General features: G+C 44.4%; 1 protein-coding gene across 2 annotated transcripts in view; it reads left to right on the top strand.

Moving 5' to 3' along the window:
* The first annotated feature begins 13,559 nt into the window (after positions 1–13,559).
* The window catches only part of ALOX5 (arachidonate 5-lipoxygenase), a 54,641-nt gene continuing 48,491 nt past the window's right edge, over positions 13,560–19,709 (top strand). Inside the window, exon 1 of one of the 2 annotated variants that reach the window (XM_004283377.4) lies at positions 13,560–13,789. In XM_004283377.4, the coding sequence (XP_004283425.2) occupies positions 13,640–13,789 (150 nt within the window). In that variant the 5' untranslated portion in view covers positions 13,560–13,639. The remainder of the gene's footprint in view (positions 13,790–19,709) is intronic. The other variant, XM_033412111.2, reaches the window with a different exon arrangement.

Raw genomic sequence — 19,709 nt, 5'->3', positions numbered from 1 at the left:
AGCAGTCAAGCGGATTAAAGTTTTACTGAGCTCTGCCCACCAGAGCAACAGTCAGCTCTACCCACCACCAGTCCCTCCCATCAGGAAACTTGCACAAGCCTCTTAGATAGCCTCATCCACCAGAGGCAAGACAGGAGAAGCAAGAAGAAGTACAATCCTGCAGCCTGTGGAACAAAAACCACATTCACAGAAAGACAGACAAGATAAAAAGGCAGAGGGCTATGTACCAGATGAAGGAACAAGATAAAACCCCAGAAAAACAACTAAATGAAGTGGAGATAGGCAACCTTCCAGAAAAAGAATTCAGAATAATGATAGTGAAGATGATACAGGACCTCGGAAAAAGAATGGAGGCAAAGATCAAGAAGATGCAAGAAATGCTTAACAAAGACCTAGAAGAATTAAAGAACAAACAAACAGAGATGAACAATACAATAACTGAAATGAAAACTACACAAGAAGGAATCAATAGCAGAATAAATGAGGAAGAAGAACAGATAAGTGACCTGGAAGACAGAATTGTGGAATTCACTGCTGCGGAACAGAATAAAGAAAAAGGAATGAAAAGAAATGAAGACAGCCTAACAGACCTGGGGGACAACATTAAATGCAACAACATTCGCATTATAGGGGTCCCAGAAGGAGAAGAGAGAGAGAAAGAACCAGAGAAAATATTTGAAGAGATTATAGTGGAAAACTTCCCTAACATGGGAAAGGAAATAGCCACCCAAGTCCAGGAAGCACAGTGAGTCCCATACAGGATAAACCCAAGGAGAAACATGCCAAGACACATAGTAATCAAATTGGCAAAAATTAAAGACAAAGAAAAATTATTGAAAGCAGCAAGGGAAAAATGACAAATAACATACAAGGGAACTCCCATAAGGTTAACAGCTGATTTTTCAGCAGAAACTCTACAAGCCATAAGGGAGTGGCATGATATACTTAAAGTGATGAAAGGGAAGAACCTGCAACCCAGATTACTCTACCCAGAAAGGATCTCATTCAGATACGATGGAGAAATCAAAAGCTTTACAGACAAGCAAAAGCAAAGAGAATTCAGCACCACCAAACCAGCTCTACAACAAATGCTAAAGGAACTTCTCTAAGTGAGAAACACAAGAGAAGAAAAGGACCTACAAAAACAAACGCAAAACAATTAAGAAAATGGTCATAGGAACCTACATATTGATTACCTTAAACGTGAATGGATTAAATGCAGCAACCAAAAGACACAGGCTTGCTGAATGGATACTAAAACAAGACCCACATATATGCTGTCTACAAGAGACCCACTTCAGACCTAGGGACACATACAGACTGAAAGTGAGGGGATGGAAAAAGATATTCCATGCAAATGGAAATCAAAAGAAGGAGTACTTATATTCATATCAGATAAAATAGACTTTAAAATAAAGAATGTTACAAGAGACAAGGAAGAACACTACATAATGATCAAAGGATCAATCCAAGAAGAAGATATAACAATTACAAATATATATGCACCCAACATAGGAGCACCTCAATACATAAGGCAACTGCTAACAGCCATAAAAGAGGAAATCAACAGTAACACAATAATAGTGGGGGAGTTTAACACCTCACTTACACCAATGGACAGATCATCCAAAATGAAAATAAATAAGGAAACAGAAGCTTTAAATCACACAACAGACCAGATAGATTTAATTGATATTTATAGGACATTCCATCCAAAAACAACAGATTACACTTTCTTCTCAAGTGCGCACGGAACATTCTCCAGGATAGATCACATCTTGGGTCACAAATCAAGCCTCAGTAAATTTAAGAAAATTGAAATCATATCAAGCATCTTTTCTGATCACAATGCTATGAGATTAGAAATGAATTACAGGGAAAAAAAAGTAAAAAACAAAAACACATGGAGGCCAAACAATACGTTACTAAATAACCAACAGATCACTGAAGAAATCAAAGAGGAAATCAAAAAATACCTAGAGAAAAATGACAATGAAAACACGATGATCCAAAACCTATGGGATGCACCAAAAGGATTTCTAAGAGGGAAGTTTATAGCTACACAAGCCTACCCCCAAAACAAGAAAAATCTCAAGTAAACAATCTGACCTTACACCTAAAGGAACTAGAGAAAGAAGAACAAACAAAACCCAAAGTTAGCGGAAGGAAAGAAATCATAAAGATCAGAGCAGAAATAAATGAAATAGAAACAAAGAAAACAATAGCAAAGATTAATAAAACTAAAAGCTGGTTCTTTGAGAAGATAAATAAAATTGATAAACCATTAGCCAGACTCACCAAGAAAAAGAGAGAGAACACTCAAATCAATAAAATTAGAACTGAAAATGAAGTTACAAAAGACACCGCAGAAATACAAAGCATCCTAAGAGACTACTACAAGCAACTCTATGCCAATAAAACAGACAGCCTGGAAGAAATGGACAAATTCTTAGAAAGGTATAACCTTCCAAGACTGAACCAGGAAGAAACAGAAAATATGAACAGACCAATCACAAGTAATGAAATTGAAACCGTGATTTAAAATCTTCCAGCAAACAAAAGTCCAGGACCAGATGGCTTCACAAGTGAATTCTATCAAACATTTAGAGAAGAGCTAACACCCATCCGTCTCAAACTCTTCCAAAATATTGCAGAGGAAGGAACACTCGCAAACTCATTCTATGAGGCCACCATCACCCTGATACCAAAACCAGACAAAGATACTACAAAAAAAGAAAATTACAGACCAATATCACTGATGAATATAGATGCAAAAATCCTCAACAAAATACTAGCCAACAGAATCCAACAGCACATTAAAAGGATCATACACCACGATCAAGTGGGATTTATCCCAGGGATGCAAGGATTCTTCAATATATGCAAATCAATCAATGTGATACACCATATTAACAAATTGAAGAATAAAAACCATATGATCATCTCAATAGATGCAGAAAAAGCTTTTGACAAAATTCAACACCAATTTATGATAAAAACTCTCCAGAAAGTGGGCATAGAGGGAACCTACCTCAACATGATAAAGGCCATATACGACTAACCCACAACAAACATCATTCTCAATGGTGAAAAACTGAAAGCATTTCCTCTAAGATCAGGATGAGACAAGGATGTCCACTCTCACCACTCTTATTCAACATAGTTTTGGAAGTCCTAGCCATAGCAATCAGAGAAGAAAAGGAAATAAAAGGAATCCAAGAAGAAGTAAAGCAGATGACATGATACTATACATAGAGAATCCTAAAGATGCTACCAGAAAACTACTAGAGCTAATCAATGAATCTGGTAAAGTAGCAGGATACAATATTAATGCACAGAAATCTCTGGCATTCCTATACACTAATGATGAAAAATCTGAAAGTGAAATCTAAAAAACACTCCCATTTACCATTGCAACAATAAAACAAGAATAAAATATCTAGGAATAAACCTACCTAAGGAGACAAAAGACCTGTATGCAGAAAATTAAAAGACACTGATAAAAGAAATTAAAGATGATATAAATAGATGGAGAGATATATCATGTTCTTGGATTGGAAGAATCAACATTGTGAAAATGACTCTACTACCCAAAGCAATCTACAGATTCAATGCAATCCCTATCAAACTACCACTGGCATTTTTCACAGAACGAGAACAAAAAATTTCACAATTTGTATGGAAACACAAAAGACCCCGAATAGCCAAAGCAATCTTGAGAACGAAAAACGGAGCTGGAGGAATCAGGCTCTCTGACTTTGGACTATACTACAAAACTACAGTAATCAAGACAGTATGGTACTGGCACAAAAACAGAAATATAGATCAATGGAACAGGATGGAAAGCCCAGAGATAAACCCACGCACATATGGTCACCTTATCTTTGATAAAGGAGGCAGGAATGTACAGTGGAGAAAGGACAGCCTCTTCAATAAGCGGTGCTGGGAAAACTGGACAGCTACATGTAAAAGTATGAGATTAGAACACTCCCTAACACCATACACAAAAATAAGCTCAAAATGGATTAAAGACCTAAATGTAAGGCCAGAAACTATCAAACTCTTAGAGGAAAACATAGGCAGAACACTCTATGACATAAATCACAGCAAGATCCTTTTTGATCCACCTCCTAGAGAAATGGAAATAAAAACAAAAATAAACAAATGGGACCTAATGAAACTTCAAAGCTTTTGCACAGCAAAGGAAACCATAAACAAGACCAAAAGACAACCCTCAGAATGGGAGAAAATATTTGCAAATGAAGCAACTGATAAAGGATTAATCTCCAAAATTTACAAGCAGCTCATGAAGCTCAATAACAAAAAAACGAACAACCCAATCCAAAAATGGGCAGAAGACCTAAATAGACATTTCTCCAAAGAAGATATACAGATTGCCAACAAACACATGAAAGAATGCTCAACATCATTAATCATTAGAGAAATGCAAATCAAAACTACAATGAGATATCATCTCACACCAGTCAGAATGGCCATCATCAAAAAATCTAGAAACAATAAATTCTGGAGAGGGTGTGGAGAAAAGGGAACACTCTTGCACTGCTGGTGGGAATGTGAATTGGCACAGCTACTATGGAGAACAGTATGGAGGTTCCTTAAAAAACTAAAACTAGAACTACCATATGACCCAGCAATCCCACTACTGGGCATATACACTGAGAAAACCATAATTCAAAAAGAAAACCATGACTCAAAAAGAGTCATGTACCAAAATGTTCATTGCAGCTCTATTTACAATAGCCAGGAGATGGAAACAACCTAAGTGTCCATCATCGGATGAATGGATAAAGAAGATGTGGCACATATATCCAATGGAATATTACTCAGCCATAAAAAGAAACGAAATTGAGCTATTTGTAATGAGGTGGATAGACCTAGAGTCTGTCATACAGAGTGAAGTAAGTCAGAAAGAGCGAGACAAATACCGTATGCTAACACATATATATGGAATTTAAGAAAAATAAATGTCATGAAGGACCTAGGGGTAAAACAGGAATAAAGACACGACTTACTAGAGAATGGACTTGAGGCTATGGGGAGGGGGAAGAGTAAACTGTGACAAAGCGAGAGAGAGGCATGGACATATATACACTACCAAACGTAAGGTAGATAGCTAGTGGGAAGCAGCCGCATAGCACAGGGAAATCAGCTTGGTGCTTTGTGACCACCTAGAGGGGTGGGATGGGGAGGGTGGGAGGGAGGGAGACGCAAGAGGGAAGAGATATGGGAACATATGTATATGTATAACTTATTCACTTTGTTATAAAGCAGAAACTAACACACCATTGTAAAGCAATTATACTCCAATAAAGGTGAAAAAAAAAATTCATATGGTACCATGAATAGTCAAAGCAATCTTGAGAGAGAAGAGCAAAGATCACACTTTTGGATGTCAAATTATATTACAAAGTTATAGTAATCAAAACAGTATGGTACTGGTATAAAAACAGACGCACAGACCAACGGAACAAAAAGAGAGTTCAGAAATAAACCCACATATATATGGTCAAGTAACCTATGAAAAGGGTGCAAAGAATACACAATGGGGAAAGAATAGTCTCTTCGATAAATTATGTTGGGAAAACTGGATATCCACAAGCAACAGAATGAAATCAGATCCTTATCTTACACCATATGCAAAATCAACTCAAAATGGATAAAATACTTAAATGTAAGACCTGAAGCCACAAAACTCCTAGAAGAAAACATAGGGGAAAATTTCCCTAACATTGGTCTTGGCAATAATTTCTGGATGACACCAAGAGCGCAGGGCAACAAAGGTAAAAATAAAGTAGGACTACATCAAACCAAAAAGCTTCTGCACAGCAAAGGAAACAATTAACAAAATGAAATGACAACCTACTGGATGGGAGAAAATATTTGCAAACCATATATCTGATAAGGGGTTAACCTCCAAACTATACAAGGAAAAAGGAACTCATATAACTCAACAGCAAGAAAAAAAAAAATTCAATTTGAAAACAGGCAAAGGTCTGAAGAGACATTTTTCCAAAGAAGGTTAGCAAATGGCCAACAGGTACACGAAAAGGTGCTCAACATCACTAATGACCAGAGAAATGCAAATCAAAACCACAGTGAGATACCATCTCACACCTGTTAGGAGTATTAATAAAAAGACAAGAGATAACAAGCAACGGTCAGGATGTGGAGTAAAGGGAACTCTTGTATATTGCTGGTATGTAAATTGGTGTAGCAACTATGGAAAACAGTATGGAGGTTCCTCAAAAAATTAAAAATAGAACTACCATATGATCCAGCAATCCCACCTCTGTGCATATCCAAAGGAAATGAAATCAGGATCTTGAAGAGTTATGCACTCCAATATTCACTGAAGCATTGTTCACAATGGCAAGGTATGGAAACAACCTAAGTTTTGATGAATGAATGAAGAAAATGTGATATATATGTGATGTATATATGTGTACATATGTATATGTGTGTGTGTATACACACACACACACACACACACACACACACACACACACACACACACACAAAGGAATACTATTCAGCCATAAAAAAGGAAATCCTGCCAGTTGTGACAACATGGATGAAACTGGAGGACATCACACTAAGTAAAATAAGCCAGACACAGAAAGCAAATACTGTACGATCTCACTTCTATGTGGAATCTTAAAAACTCAAACTCAAAGCCATAGGGTAGAGCAGTGGTTACCAGGGGCGGAGGTAGGGAAAATCAGGACAGGTTGGTCAAAGGGTACAAACTTTCAGTTACAAGATGAACAAGTTCTGGATATCTAATGTACAGCATGATGACTATAGTTAATAATACTGTTTTGTATACTTGAAATTTGCTAATAGAGTAGATCTTAAGTGTTCTTGCCAAGCCAAAAAAAAAAAAAAGGTAACTATGTGAAGTGATGGATGTGTTAACTTGCTTGATTGCAGTAAGCATGTCACAATGTATTTATACATCAAAACCTGATGTTGCACACCTCAAATATATGCCATTTTTATTTGTCAGTTATACCCTAATAAAGTTGGAGAGATTAAAAACCATATATACAGCTTTCTTCAATAAAAGTACAAAATATTCAGGAATAAATTTAACAAAATAAAGTGCAATGAAAACTACAAAACTATTAAAATAAATTAGAAAAGATTTAGATAAATTGAATTATATCCCAGTTCGTTGTTTAGAGGACTTAATATTGTTAAGATAACAATATTCCCCAAGTTGATCTACAGCTTCAGTGCAATCCCTATCAAAATCCCAGCTTGCTTTATTTTTTGCAGAAATTGACAAGTTGATCCTATAATTTATATGAAAATGCAATAACACAAAATAGCCAAAACATTCTTGAAAAATAAAGAACAAGGGCAGATTCACACTTCCCAATTCAAAACTTACTATAAAGTTACAGTAATCAAGACAGTGTGGAACTGACAAAAGATACACATATTGGTCAATGGAATAAAATTGAAAGTCCAGAAATAAACCCTTATACTTATGGTGAATTCACTTTTTACCAAGATGCCAAGACAATTCAATGGAGAAAGAATCTTCTTTTTAACAAATGGTTTCAGGACAACTGGATATTCATATGCAAAAGAATGCATTTGTATCCCCATATCACACCATACATAAAAATTAGCAGAATGGATCATAGGTCTAAATGAAGACTCAAATGACAAATTTCTTAGAAGAAAACATAGGAGTAAAATTTTGTGACTTTAGCATAGGCAACAGTCTTTTAGATATGGTACTAAAATCACAAGCAACAAAAGAAAAACAAATATATATATATATATATTGGGCTTGCTCAAAATTAAAAACTTTGGTGCTTCAAATATAACCATAAAAAAGTGAAAAGACAACCCACCAAAGCAACAAAATATCCAGCCCCTTATCAGGAAGTATGAAGACATACAACTCAATAATGAAAAGAGAAATACTTTCTGGAGGACTTCCGGGAAGATGGCGGAAGAGCAAGACGCGGAGATCACCTTCCTCCCCACAGATACACCAGAAATACATCTACACGTGGAACAACTCCTACAGAACACCTACTGAACGCTGGCAGAAGACCTCAGACCTCCCAAAAGTCAAGAAACCCCCCCACGTACCTGGTTAGGGCAAAAGAAAAAAATAAACAGAGACAAAAGGATAGGGACGGGTCCTGCACCAGCGGGAGGGAGCTGTGAAGGAGGAAAAGTGTCCACACACTAGGAAGCCCCTTCGCGGGCGGAGACTGCGGGTGGCGGAGTGGGGGAGCTTCGGAGCCGAGGAGGAGAGCACAGCAACAGGGGTGCGGAGGGCAAAGCGGAGAGATTCCAGCACAGAGGATCAGGGCCGACCGGCACTCACCAGCCGAGAGGCTTGTCTGCTCACCCGCCGGGGCGGGCGGGGCTGGGAGCTGAGGCTCCGGCTTCAGTCAGAGCGCCGAGAGAGGACTGGGGTTGGCGGCGTGAACACAGCCTGCAGGGCGTTAGTGCACCGCGGCTAGCCGGGAGAGAGTCCGGGGAGAAGTCTGGACCTGCCGAGGAGGCAAGAGACTCTTTATTTCCTGGTGCGCGAGGAGAGGGGATTAAGAACGCTGCTTAAAGGAGCTCCAGAGACTGGTGCGAGCCGCGGCTAAAAGTGCGGACCCTAGAGACAGACATGAGACGCTAAGGCCGCTGCTGCCGCCACCAAGAAGCCTGTGTGCACGCACAGGTCACTATCCACACCTCCCTTCCGGGGAGCCTGTGCAGCCCGCCACTTCCAGGGTCCCGGGATCCAGGGACAACCCCCCCGGGAAAACGCACGGCGCGCCTCAGGCTGGCGCAACGTCACGCCGGCCTCTGCCACCGCAGGCCCGCCCCGCACTCCGTGACTCTCCCTACCCCCGGCCTGAGTGAGCCAGAGCCTCCGAATCAGCGGCTCCTTTAACCCCGTCCTGTCTGAGCAAAGAACAGACGCCCTCCGGCGACCTACACGCACAGGCGGGGCCAAATCCAAAGCTGAGCCCCTGGGAGCTGTGAGAACAAAGAAGAGGAAGGGAAATCTCTCCCAGCAGCCTCAGAAGCAGCGGATTAAAGCTCCACAATCAACTTGATGAACCCTGCATCTGTGGAATACATGAATAGACAACGAATCATCCCAAATTAAGGAGCCGTGTGGACGAAAGGCTCTTGGTGCTGCAGGCAGGAGTTAGTGCTGTGCCTCTGAGGTGGGAGAGCCAACTTCAGGACACTGGTCCACAAGAGGCCTCCCAGCTGCACATAATATCAAACGGCGAAAATCTCCCAGAGATCTCCATCTCAACGCCAGCACCCAGCTTCACTCAACGACCGGCAAGCTACAGTGCTATGCCAAACAACTAGCAAGACAGGAACACAACCCCACCCATTAGCAGAGAGGCTGCCCAAAATCATAATAAGTCTACAGACACCCCAAAACACACCACCAGACGTGGACCTGCCCACCAGAAAGACAAGATCCAGCCTCATCCACCAGAACACAGGCACTAGTACCCTCCACCAGGAAGCCTACACAACCCACTGAACCAACCTTAGCCACTGGGGACAGACACTAAAAACAACAGGAACTATGAACCTTCAGCCTGCAAAAAGGAGACCCCAAACACAGTAAGATAAGCAAAATGAAAAGACAGAAAAAAATACAGCAGATGAAGGAGCAAGATAAAAACCCACCAGACCTAACAAATGAGGAGGAAATAGGCAGTCTACCTGAGAAAGAATTCAGAATAATGATAGTAAAGATGATCCAAAATCTTGGAAATAGAATAGACAAAATGCAAGAAACATTTAACAAGGACCTAGAAGAACTAAAGATGAAACAAACAATGATGAACAACACAATAAATGAAATGAAAAATACTCTAGATGGGATCAATAGTAGAATAACTGAGGCAGAAGAACGGATAAGTGACCTGGAAGATAAAACAGTGGAAATAACTACTGCAGAGCAGAATAAAGAAAAAAGAATGAAAGAACTGAGGACAGTCTCAGAGACCTCTGGGACAACATTAAACGCACCAACATTCGAATTATAGGGGTTCCAGAAGAAGAAGAGAAAAAGAAAGGGACTGAGAAAATATTTGAAGAGATTATAGTTGAAAACTTCACATTTTGTTGTGAAGCTGAAACTAACATACCATTGTAAAGCAATTATACTCCAATAAAGATGTAAAAAATAAATAAATAAATAAAAAATAATGAAAAGGTAAATAAGGTAAAATTTTTAATGGGTCAAAGATCTGAATATACATTTCTCAAAAGAAGATATATTATTGGCCAATAGCATGAGATAAGATACTCAACATCATTAGAAAAGTGCAAATCAAAACCACAATGAGATACCCCTTCACAAAGAGTATAATGTGTTGGCGAGGATATGGATAAAATGGAATCATATATTGCTGATAAAAATGTAAAATGGTACAGCCACTTTGGAAAACAATATGACATTTCCTCAAAATGCTAAAAACATAGAGTTACCATATGATCCAGCAATTCTCCTCCTAGTTATCTCCCCGAAAGAACTGAAAACATATGTATACACAAAAGTTTATACATGAATATTCATAACATCATTATTCATTATAGCCCCAACTCAAACTTCCATCATCTGATGAATGGATAAGCACAATGTGGTGTATCCATAAAACTGATTATTATTCAGCAACAAAAAGGAATAAAGTACTGATACGTGCTGCAATGTGGATGAATCTGGGGGGGAAAATGATACTAAGTGAAAGAAGTCAGTCACAAAATGGCACATATTGTATGATTCCACTCATATGAAATGTCCAGAATAGGCAAATCTATAAAGCAGAAAATAGGTGTGTTTACCCTGACTGGAAAGATGAGGAGGGCAATGGGAAGTGACTACTAATGGAATGATGAAAATATTCTGAAATGGATTGTGGTGATGGTCTCAGAGCTCTCTGAATATTGCTAAACACCACTGACTTGTATGCTTTAAATGAGTGAATTGTATGGCATGCTAATTACATCTCAATACTGTAACAAAGAAGGAGGGAAGGAAGGAAGGGAGATGGGGAGGGAGGGAGGGAGGAATGGAGGAAAGAAAGAATGAAAAGCATGCAATGATGGACTTTAAGGCAGTAGATGATCCCACCTATCTTAAAGAGAAATAATTCTAGCTAGAGAATTGGGGAACTGGTGGGGGGATGGGAGTTAGACTAGAGGTAAAGAGATTAGGTAGGAAGCAGTCACTACAGTCCATACGGGAGGTGTTGAAAGCCTGAGCCAGGGCAGAGCAGTGAGGACAAGTTGGAGATATTTTGGAAACTATCCCAAGGTGGCAAAGTTTCTATGAAACAAACATTCCGTGTTCTGCATGAGAGTAAATGGCATGAGTATAAATTAACTCAGTGCTTGGGGAAGTAGCTTAATAACGTTAAAAAGGTCTTAAAATGTTCATACGCTTTGGCCCATTTCTAAGTCCCTATATTAAGAAAAAATTTTTTAATGTTTTAAGCACAAAATATGTACTATAGCATTATTTATGAGGGAAAGCAACCTAAATGCCCAAGAATAGTGGACTAATTAAGGAAATGGTGGTATATCCATACAATTAAATATTACGCAGTCAATGAAATACTTAAAACGTGAAATTATATAGGAAAATATGTTATAATATTAAAGAAAATGGAAATAAAACAGGAAATTGCACTTACAATGTACTCTTAATGTAAAAATGTCTAATGTAATTAGTAAATGTTTACTAATTGTTTTTTCTGCATATTGTTATAGTTTTATTTGTGTATCAAACTTTTCTTTATTTTCTAAAAAAGATAGTTCATTACTTTCATCAAAAAATATGTTGTATTTCCTTTTTTTAGCAAAACAATAGCCCTATTATTCTTAGATTTGAAGGACAATTCCATAGCCATCCTTCACACCTTCTCCAGGGTTTCCTGGAACATATATTTTGCGTGGCAGGGGTTGGATCCCACTTTTGTGCTATCTTCATCCACCCTATCTCAGCTGTAGCCCGAGTCTTTCATGTCCTACAGTTTGATTCCCAGAGAATCCCTCTGGTGTTTGTCCTTTGATAAATAAAGCCAGTCCCACTGAAATCTGCCCTCATCTCCCACCTGTAGAGAATGGCAAGTACTCACTCTCTCTCTGTCCAGAGTGGTGGTCCTGTCAGGCAGAGGAGAAAGCGGGACTTGCCACCAGATGGAGCCCAGGCTCCCAGAAATGGGGAGACTGCCTTGAGCCTGTCTCTTTGCCCGTCCCCAAAAGTGAGTGTGCAGAACAGGTGACTTCATGTACCCACCACCTCACGTGGAATGAACTTATTTTTAAATTCAGTTCAACTCATTACTGAATGTGTACCACAGTCAGACCCAGTTCTGAAGCTGGGTACAGAGGACGTGTAGGGGAATACAGAAGACTTCTGAGATCAGGTCACAGCAGTTGGAAAGCTTACCACCCGCACGAAGCTTCCTTCTAGTGTCCAAAGCCTTTTACTACCATGCCTTCCAAGCCTCGCCCATCATCAGTTAGAAAGCCGATAAAAAATTTTTAAATAAATTAAAATATTAATTAATTAAAAGTAAATGATAGCCAACCAATTACTCTGCCAGGCAGCGGGTTTTCCAAGTACCACCTCTAACTCATGGAACATCCTTGCTGTGGAGTCCACATCTTCTTCCCTAGTACTTTCAGCCATGGTTCTATTCCCAGAAGACACCTCCAAAGAAGTCTACCCCCTTTCCCATCACACGCCCAGCCTCCCTGCCCCCGAGTTCTGCAACCCCTCGCCTCCGAGCGCATCAACCTCCTCCAGACAACCCCTTAGGTGTCCAGATTCGGGTTTTCTTATCTTGGCCTCCCTCTCTCTGGCTGCCCTCCTCCCACTACACACTGACAATCTCCAGGCCTAAGTGTGGCTGGCACCTGACTCACCTCAGTGCCCACCTGCACCCGGCACAGAGTGACGTTCAGCCAAGCCTGTGGAAGAAGCCAATGCCCACGGAAGTCTCTGCGCTCCACAGTACCAGCTCAGGTGTCACCCCTCCAAAAGCTTTCCTGACTCCCCAGGTGGGCTCCTCTTCCCTCTGTAGACTCCCAGAGCACCCCTGCTCTCAGTAATCACAGCATGGCTAAGTGCCCCAGTCGCGCGGCCTCCCTCTAACCCTGGGGACTTGGTGAGAGCAGGAACTGTGTCTGGTTTTCCAGGCATCCCTGGAGTCCAACCCTAATGCCTCACAAGGGCCTGGCAGTGAGGGAAGCCGAGGCAGGAGGGAAGGGTGAAGAGAAACTGAGTGAGAGAATGAATAGAGGGAGGGAGGAGGGGATAGCAGCTGAGGTGGCCCCAGTCCCCTGACTGCCAAAACAGAGGCCAAGTGGAGGAGGTGAGGTGCAGGAACGGGCGCGCTTACCGAGTCCGAGGCGGGTCCGGCGAGGTCAGAGCTCCGGGAGGGCGGGGCCGGGGGCAGGGCGGGCAGGAGGCGGAAGGGGGCGGCAGGGGCCCCGGACGCACAGAGGCAGGAAGCTACCGCGCGGGGTGGGCGGGGGGCGGAGACCCGCGTACCGGCGCGCCAAGGCTCTCAGTGCTCGCTGCGCCCGCGCCCGGCGGTCCTCGCTGCGCGCCACCATGCCCTCCTACACCGTCACCGTGGCCACCGGCAGCCAGTGGTTCGCGGGCACCGACGACTACATCTACCTCAGCCTCGTGGGCTCCGCGGGCTGCAGCGAGAAGCACTTGCTGGACAAGCCCTTCTACAACGACTTTGAGCGCGGCGCGGTGAGGATGCCCGGCCCTGACGGGCTGGGGTGGCCGGGACAGGGTGCGGACGTCGGGGTGGCTGGGACCCAAGTTCGGGGGCGAGGGGCTCTGAGAGGCCACTTAACTGGGCAAGCGCTGTGACCACCATTACTTGTGCCCCACTTCCTAGGACTCCACAGGTGGCACCTCGGCTGTGGGGAGAACGCGCAGGGCTGGGGGTCCAGAGGCCTGAGTTCCATCCGGGCCTAACCACTAGCTCACTCTGCCCCCTTTCTGGGCCTCAGTTTCCCCAAATGTAAAGTACAAGGGTTGGCTTCAGGCTGGTCTAGGAGTTCGAGCCGGTGGCCCAGAGTGGCACTAGCTTATGTCTCCACACCTGGGCAGCTCACATTCTCAGGAGAGGTCCCCAGAGGAATGCAGAGGGAAAGAACGAGAGACCCAGGCCAGGAGAAGCCTTTTGCAAACCTGGAGGTCGTCGCTGGCTCCCAGCAGAGTGTACACCAGGGAACACTCCCACCCTGAGTATGAGGGCTCAGAAGAGAAAGAGGGAGGAGGGCTTCCCCTCTCCCCTCCTCACCAGAGACCCTGGAGCCTGAGAGTTCAGGGAGAAAAGGGAGCCCGTGTTGACTGCACGTCTAGTCTGTGATGCCAGGCGCTGTGTGAGGATTCATTCAGAAGTGGGCTCCCCATGCTGACCTGGCGTGAATTCCAGCCTGTAGCTTTCTCTGTGAGCAGCACAGCAGGTGGCGATCCTCGCCAAGTGTTTGGTGTGATGTGCCCAGTCCACTGGGCTTATTAAGTGCTCATTACTTGAGTGCTCATGAAGTGACTATTGTGACAGCTCCAACACACTACAGGTGCCCAGGAAATATCTGTTCCCTTCTGCCACCCCCAGCTTCTGAACTGGACCAAAAAGACTTAGATTTCACAAAGCTGTCTTTTTTATCTCTTCATTATTTGGTTGAACCATAAGGAATTGCTCATAGTTGACTATTTTTGACAAAACTGGCAATTTCATATGGTTCAACCAAATACTTCTTGGATAATATTCATGAAGCGTGTTTTAGGTCTGCAGAGCCTAAAGTAAGCAAATAATAGCCCACTCCTTTTCCAGATTCCAAACTCAAAGTGAGCTTGATTCTTACCCAGGAGCCTCAGAACCTCGCTATAAGCCCATCTGACACTTAGCCAAGTTCGTCATATTAGTGTGGCTAGAGTACCCTTCTAGAAGAGTTAGGTGTTGAGTATAAGAACTACCTCCTATTGTTTGGTTTCCCCAGCCAGGGAACTGGCCCAGAGGATGGTGGTGCAGGAGGGCTAATGGGTCATCCATTTGGGATAATGACACCCTCGGCCATTCTGAAGCACCGTCAGAAATAATTATTTCCATTATTTCATGGATTCCCCCAACACTTATGGGAGGAGAACAGGTTACAGACTTCTCTGCCTTTATAAGTGGTCCACAGTGGGTCCGTTCTCCTCCACATACGACACACATCAGTGTGCAGCATAAGCAGCCGGGTGTGGCTTCTCAGAGGGGAGGTACGGGGGTGTGACCATCAAAGGGTCGTTAGAAGAGGAGTGAAAGCATCCCTCTGTTCATTATTTCCCCACCCTGAGAATTCATTCAAATGACATTATGATTAAACACTTCAGTGAGAGTCCCAGCAGCAAATTTCAGGAGAGATTTGCATGTCACATTTCCATTGTGGTGAGAGGGGGCAGGTCAGGAGGGGCACTGCAGGGGAATCGCTGGCTCCAAAAGGCTCTTTGAAAAAAATCATCTTTGAGAAAGCTTCTGCTTATGCAAAGTTACTCCACACTTGGTCTTGCACAGCCCAGATCTACTTCCTCAATCTCCAGCCAATGTCTCTTAAGGACAATCCGTCCCATTTGGGTAAAGGTGAAGGAGAAATCTTAGAGGAAATACTTGCAGAGAAGATAAGGCTAACCCATTTTACCCGAAAAGTGTTACAATCATTATAGATAATAACAGTTACAGTAACAACAATAAAGACTTTTTCTGGGCAACCAATTCAGTCATTTCCAGCTCATTGGCAGGTCAATACCACATTCTCCCATGCAAAATTCAGTCCTATAATGGATGGGACTGATTTTTTTCTCAATAAATTGAGTCACAAATCCCTGGTTATTCTCATCAGAGTTCTGCCAAGTGATTCAGGACAGAATTGGGAATTGGGGTCCTTCCCAGGTGAGATTGTCCTGTCAAGCGTCACGCCATCTGCTGGGAAAGCCCAGGCGGTGGACCCACATAGCCCAGAGACGTAGCCCAAATTTAGCAAATTGATTTGTTTCTTTGGCTCTGTCGATTTAAAGTAATTCAAGTCCCGATGGGATAACTTTCACAGATCCGAAGATTTCTGGGAAATCTTACCTGACCCTTTTTCATTCCCTGGCAGCACTTTTAGGAAAGCGAACGGCAGTAGGGTGATGCTTAGTATATCACCCTTGAATGTACTCAGTATGTGTGAATGAGTCTTACAACTATACTTCTTAAATATTTTCTGTGAATATTCTTACAATATATTCATGAAGAATGTATTCTAGAATACCGCCTTCTCAGAAATGATAATATAGTACTGAAGAGTAAATATTTCCTTCTGACTCTCAATCTCTCTATCCCCCACCTTCCCTCTCTGTCCCATCTCTTCCCTACATTCTGCCTCTTCTTCCTCCTTCTCTTCCTTCCTCTGCTCCCTATTCCCCACAATTCCCCATGTCCCTCGTTTCTCTCTTGTTTACTGCTCCAATTTCTCCCTTCTGCTGTCTCCTAGATTCCCCCAGCTCCCCCATTCTTTGCTCCCTCAGCCTCCCTAACCACTGCCCCTTTTCTCCCTCTCTCTGCCCCAGCCTCTCCCTTGTCCACCCCTTAATCATCTCCCTCTGTCTCTACTCCACAGCCCCCTCCCACCACCCACCAGCCCCTCACTAGCCCCCTCCAGGACAGGCAGTCCAGGCTGGACCACATCATGACTCTTCTCTGTCCTTGCTCTAGCAGGGATCTGGGGCAGAAACAAATGAAACCTTTCTTTAAATGCTGATATAAAGATCAAGCAGGATTTCCCTGGTGGTGCAGTGGTTAAGAATCCACCTGCCAATGCAGGGGACACGGGTTCGAGCCCTGGTCCGGGAAGATCCCACATGCTGCGGAGCAGCTAAGCCTGTGCGCTACAACTCCTGAGCCCACATGCCACAACTACTGAAGCCTGTGCACCTAGAGCCCTTGCTCTGCAACAAGAGAAGCCACCACAATGAGAAGCCCGCACACCACAACGAAGAGTAGCCCCTGCTCGCCACAACTAGAGAAAGCCCGTGCGGAGCAATGAAGACCCAACTCAGCCAAAAATAAATAAATTAATTAATTTAAAAAAAAAGATCAAGCAAAAAACTGGCCAGCTAACAATTTGCTGAAATATTCAAAAGCCTTAAAGTTGTGTATCCAATAGAGGATTGAGAGCAACGGGTAAAATCAGCAAACTGGCCATTCTGAGAAAGGACTGGTGAATATCACGTTTCCCAGGCTCCATGTCTCTTTCCAGTGTCTGACCACTGCACCCACTACCTCTGCCCCGAGAACTCCATGCTCCAGCCTCCTCCTCTCACATGCGAATTCCCCACCTCCTTTCTCTACATTCAGAATGCCCTACCCATTCCCCTTCTTCTCCACTCAACTCACCTCTGAAATCTTACCAAATCCCAAGAGCTGCCTCAAACGCCACCTTATAGGAAGCTTTTCCTTGTCCTCCACCCCACCCCACATTGCCCCTTCATACTCCATGGAGGGCTTGAACCAGGGCTCAAAGCCAGGTCACCTGGCTCCCAGGCCAAGGCTTTTCCCACAATGTGGCCATGGGAAACAGTGAGAGGAACCCAGGTTAGGCCATCACACAGGTGTGGGTTCCAATCGTGGGCCCACCAGTTACTCACTAGCATGGTAGCTGCCTGACCTCTCTGAGCCTCAGTTTCCAACTGTAAAATGAGATAATCGTCCGCTCGGCCATGCACATGTACTGTATTTTTTGAGGGCCTGTTATGCTCCGTGCCATCCATTGTTGATACTGTACACTGTTCAGAATGGACATGTGATATTAACGTGTCAAGGCAAATTAGTCAACAAACACAGTATCCACCCAGCATACTGGCCCAGGGAGAGGAGGAAGGAAGATTGTCACACCCTGTAGCTTTTTGTATCTTCCAAAGGCCTGACTTTGCTGTTTGACACACAGGACCCTGAGGTCTTCCTGGAGGCCCCTCTCTATCCCCTGTGACTCTCCAGCAGTGGCGCCCTTGGATGCCAGTGTCAGTGTCACCGGACTTTGTCCCTGAGACTGCCTGAGTTAGGTGGGACTGAACTCGGGCCCTGGTTCACCTCCTGTAGCACCAGGCCTGAAGCCACAGCCAGCCAGAGACAAGCCAGACTGGCAGTCCTCTCCCATTGCAAGACCCTGTCAGATGGCCTACTGAGTCCCTGTAGGTCTGTCCAGTGATTTCATCCGGGTGAAACTCCAGGGCCCTCTGCCAGGTGCCTGTGGGTCATTGGGAAAGGGTGACCTGGAGGGCCCATTCTCCTGTGACTGCACCATAGGTGTGCCCAGGGTGACCCTGCTCTCCCTTCTCTCAGAGAAGCTACTCCGTCTCTTCCTTATCAGTCCCCACCCTCAGTTGGACATCTGGCCCTCCCTCTGAGAATCGCCCTGGAGAGCCTCCCTGGGCCCCATCTCCCTTCCCTTTGTGATCCAAGGCTCCTCCCTGCCATGAGAGTCGCCCACCTCAGATGCGTATGGCGCCTGTTACTTTAGATGGCCATCCTCTCCCCCTTCGCCTCAGCCTCCCAGACACCTGCAGCCTCCTGTAGCCCCTCGGAGCCACAGGAAAGCCACTTCCCTTGGAGCAGCCAGCCCGAGCCCAGGCCCAGGCCTCAACCCATGCTGACTTCCCTTTGCTCGGCCTGCACTGCCAGCAACAAAAATGCCTCCGGTTCTCACTCGGCCTCACGGCCCCTTCTCCACCCTCACGGGAATTCCCTTCAGGTTTTGAGCCAAGTTGTTTCTGCTCATGGGCTCAATGTCTTCCTCCCGTCTCTACTTCTGGCTACTCAATGTGGCACATGTAGTCAAGCATGGACCTCAGCGCAGGGGCCCATGCTAGCTCAGAGCCGCTCGCAGGCAGTGTGGGACTTGCTGACGCCCCAGGAGTCAAGGAGGGAGGACCAGGTGGTTCTGATACACACAGCAGCTGGTGGCCTGTGCCTCTGGAGAAAGGAGCCCACTCAGGCATCACGTCATTTGGATTTCTCAATGGTCCTGCAGGCTAAGCGTGATCTCCCCTTGATAGATGAAGAAACATAGCCTCAGAGAGTGAAACAGTTTGCCCTGGCCCATGGTCAGTTACTTTGGAGCTGGGATGTGAACTCAAGGCCCCTGAGGCTTTCTGAGCTGCCCTGACACTCAGGCTCACCTCGCCCTCTGCCCCTCACTGCCCTCCCTCCAGTCCTCGGTGGGAATCTCTGTCTTGACCCCGCAAGAGGGCCACGGTCTCTGCAGATACTCGTGGCAGGTGGGACTTCGAATGGGGTGGGCCCTGCAAACGTCCAGTCTTAAGCCACCAGTCCCCACTCTGCTTCTCCAGGTGGACGTTGGGCCCCTTGCTCCATCAAAACCTTCCTGCCCTGGCCCACTGATGCCTCAGCTCAGGGGCCTCCCTTCTCTCCCCACCCCTGGGAAGCCACCCAACAAGAGCTGTGTCCTTCCTTTCCTCTCCCTCCTCCCAGCTCCTTAGGTCATCCAGCCCCTCACTGGGACTCCTCTCCCAACTCTATCCGGGGCCTACCGCCTTCTCCCCACGGATCGGCGCCCTGTGGTACAGACCTCTGCCTGAGGTCCCACAGGCCCTGGGGGGCAATGCTCTCTGTGACCTC

This window comes from Orcinus orca, chromosome 14, assembly GCF_937001465.1.
Source record: "Orcinus orca chromosome 14, mOrcOrc1.1, whole genome shotgun sequence".
Classification (NCBI taxonomy): Eukaryota; Metazoa; Chordata; class Mammalia; order Artiodactyla; family Delphinidae; genus Orcinus; species Orcinus orca.
The sequence above is the reverse complement of the archived record's forward strand: the minus strand, read 5'-3'. Positions and strand labels throughout refer to the sequence as shown.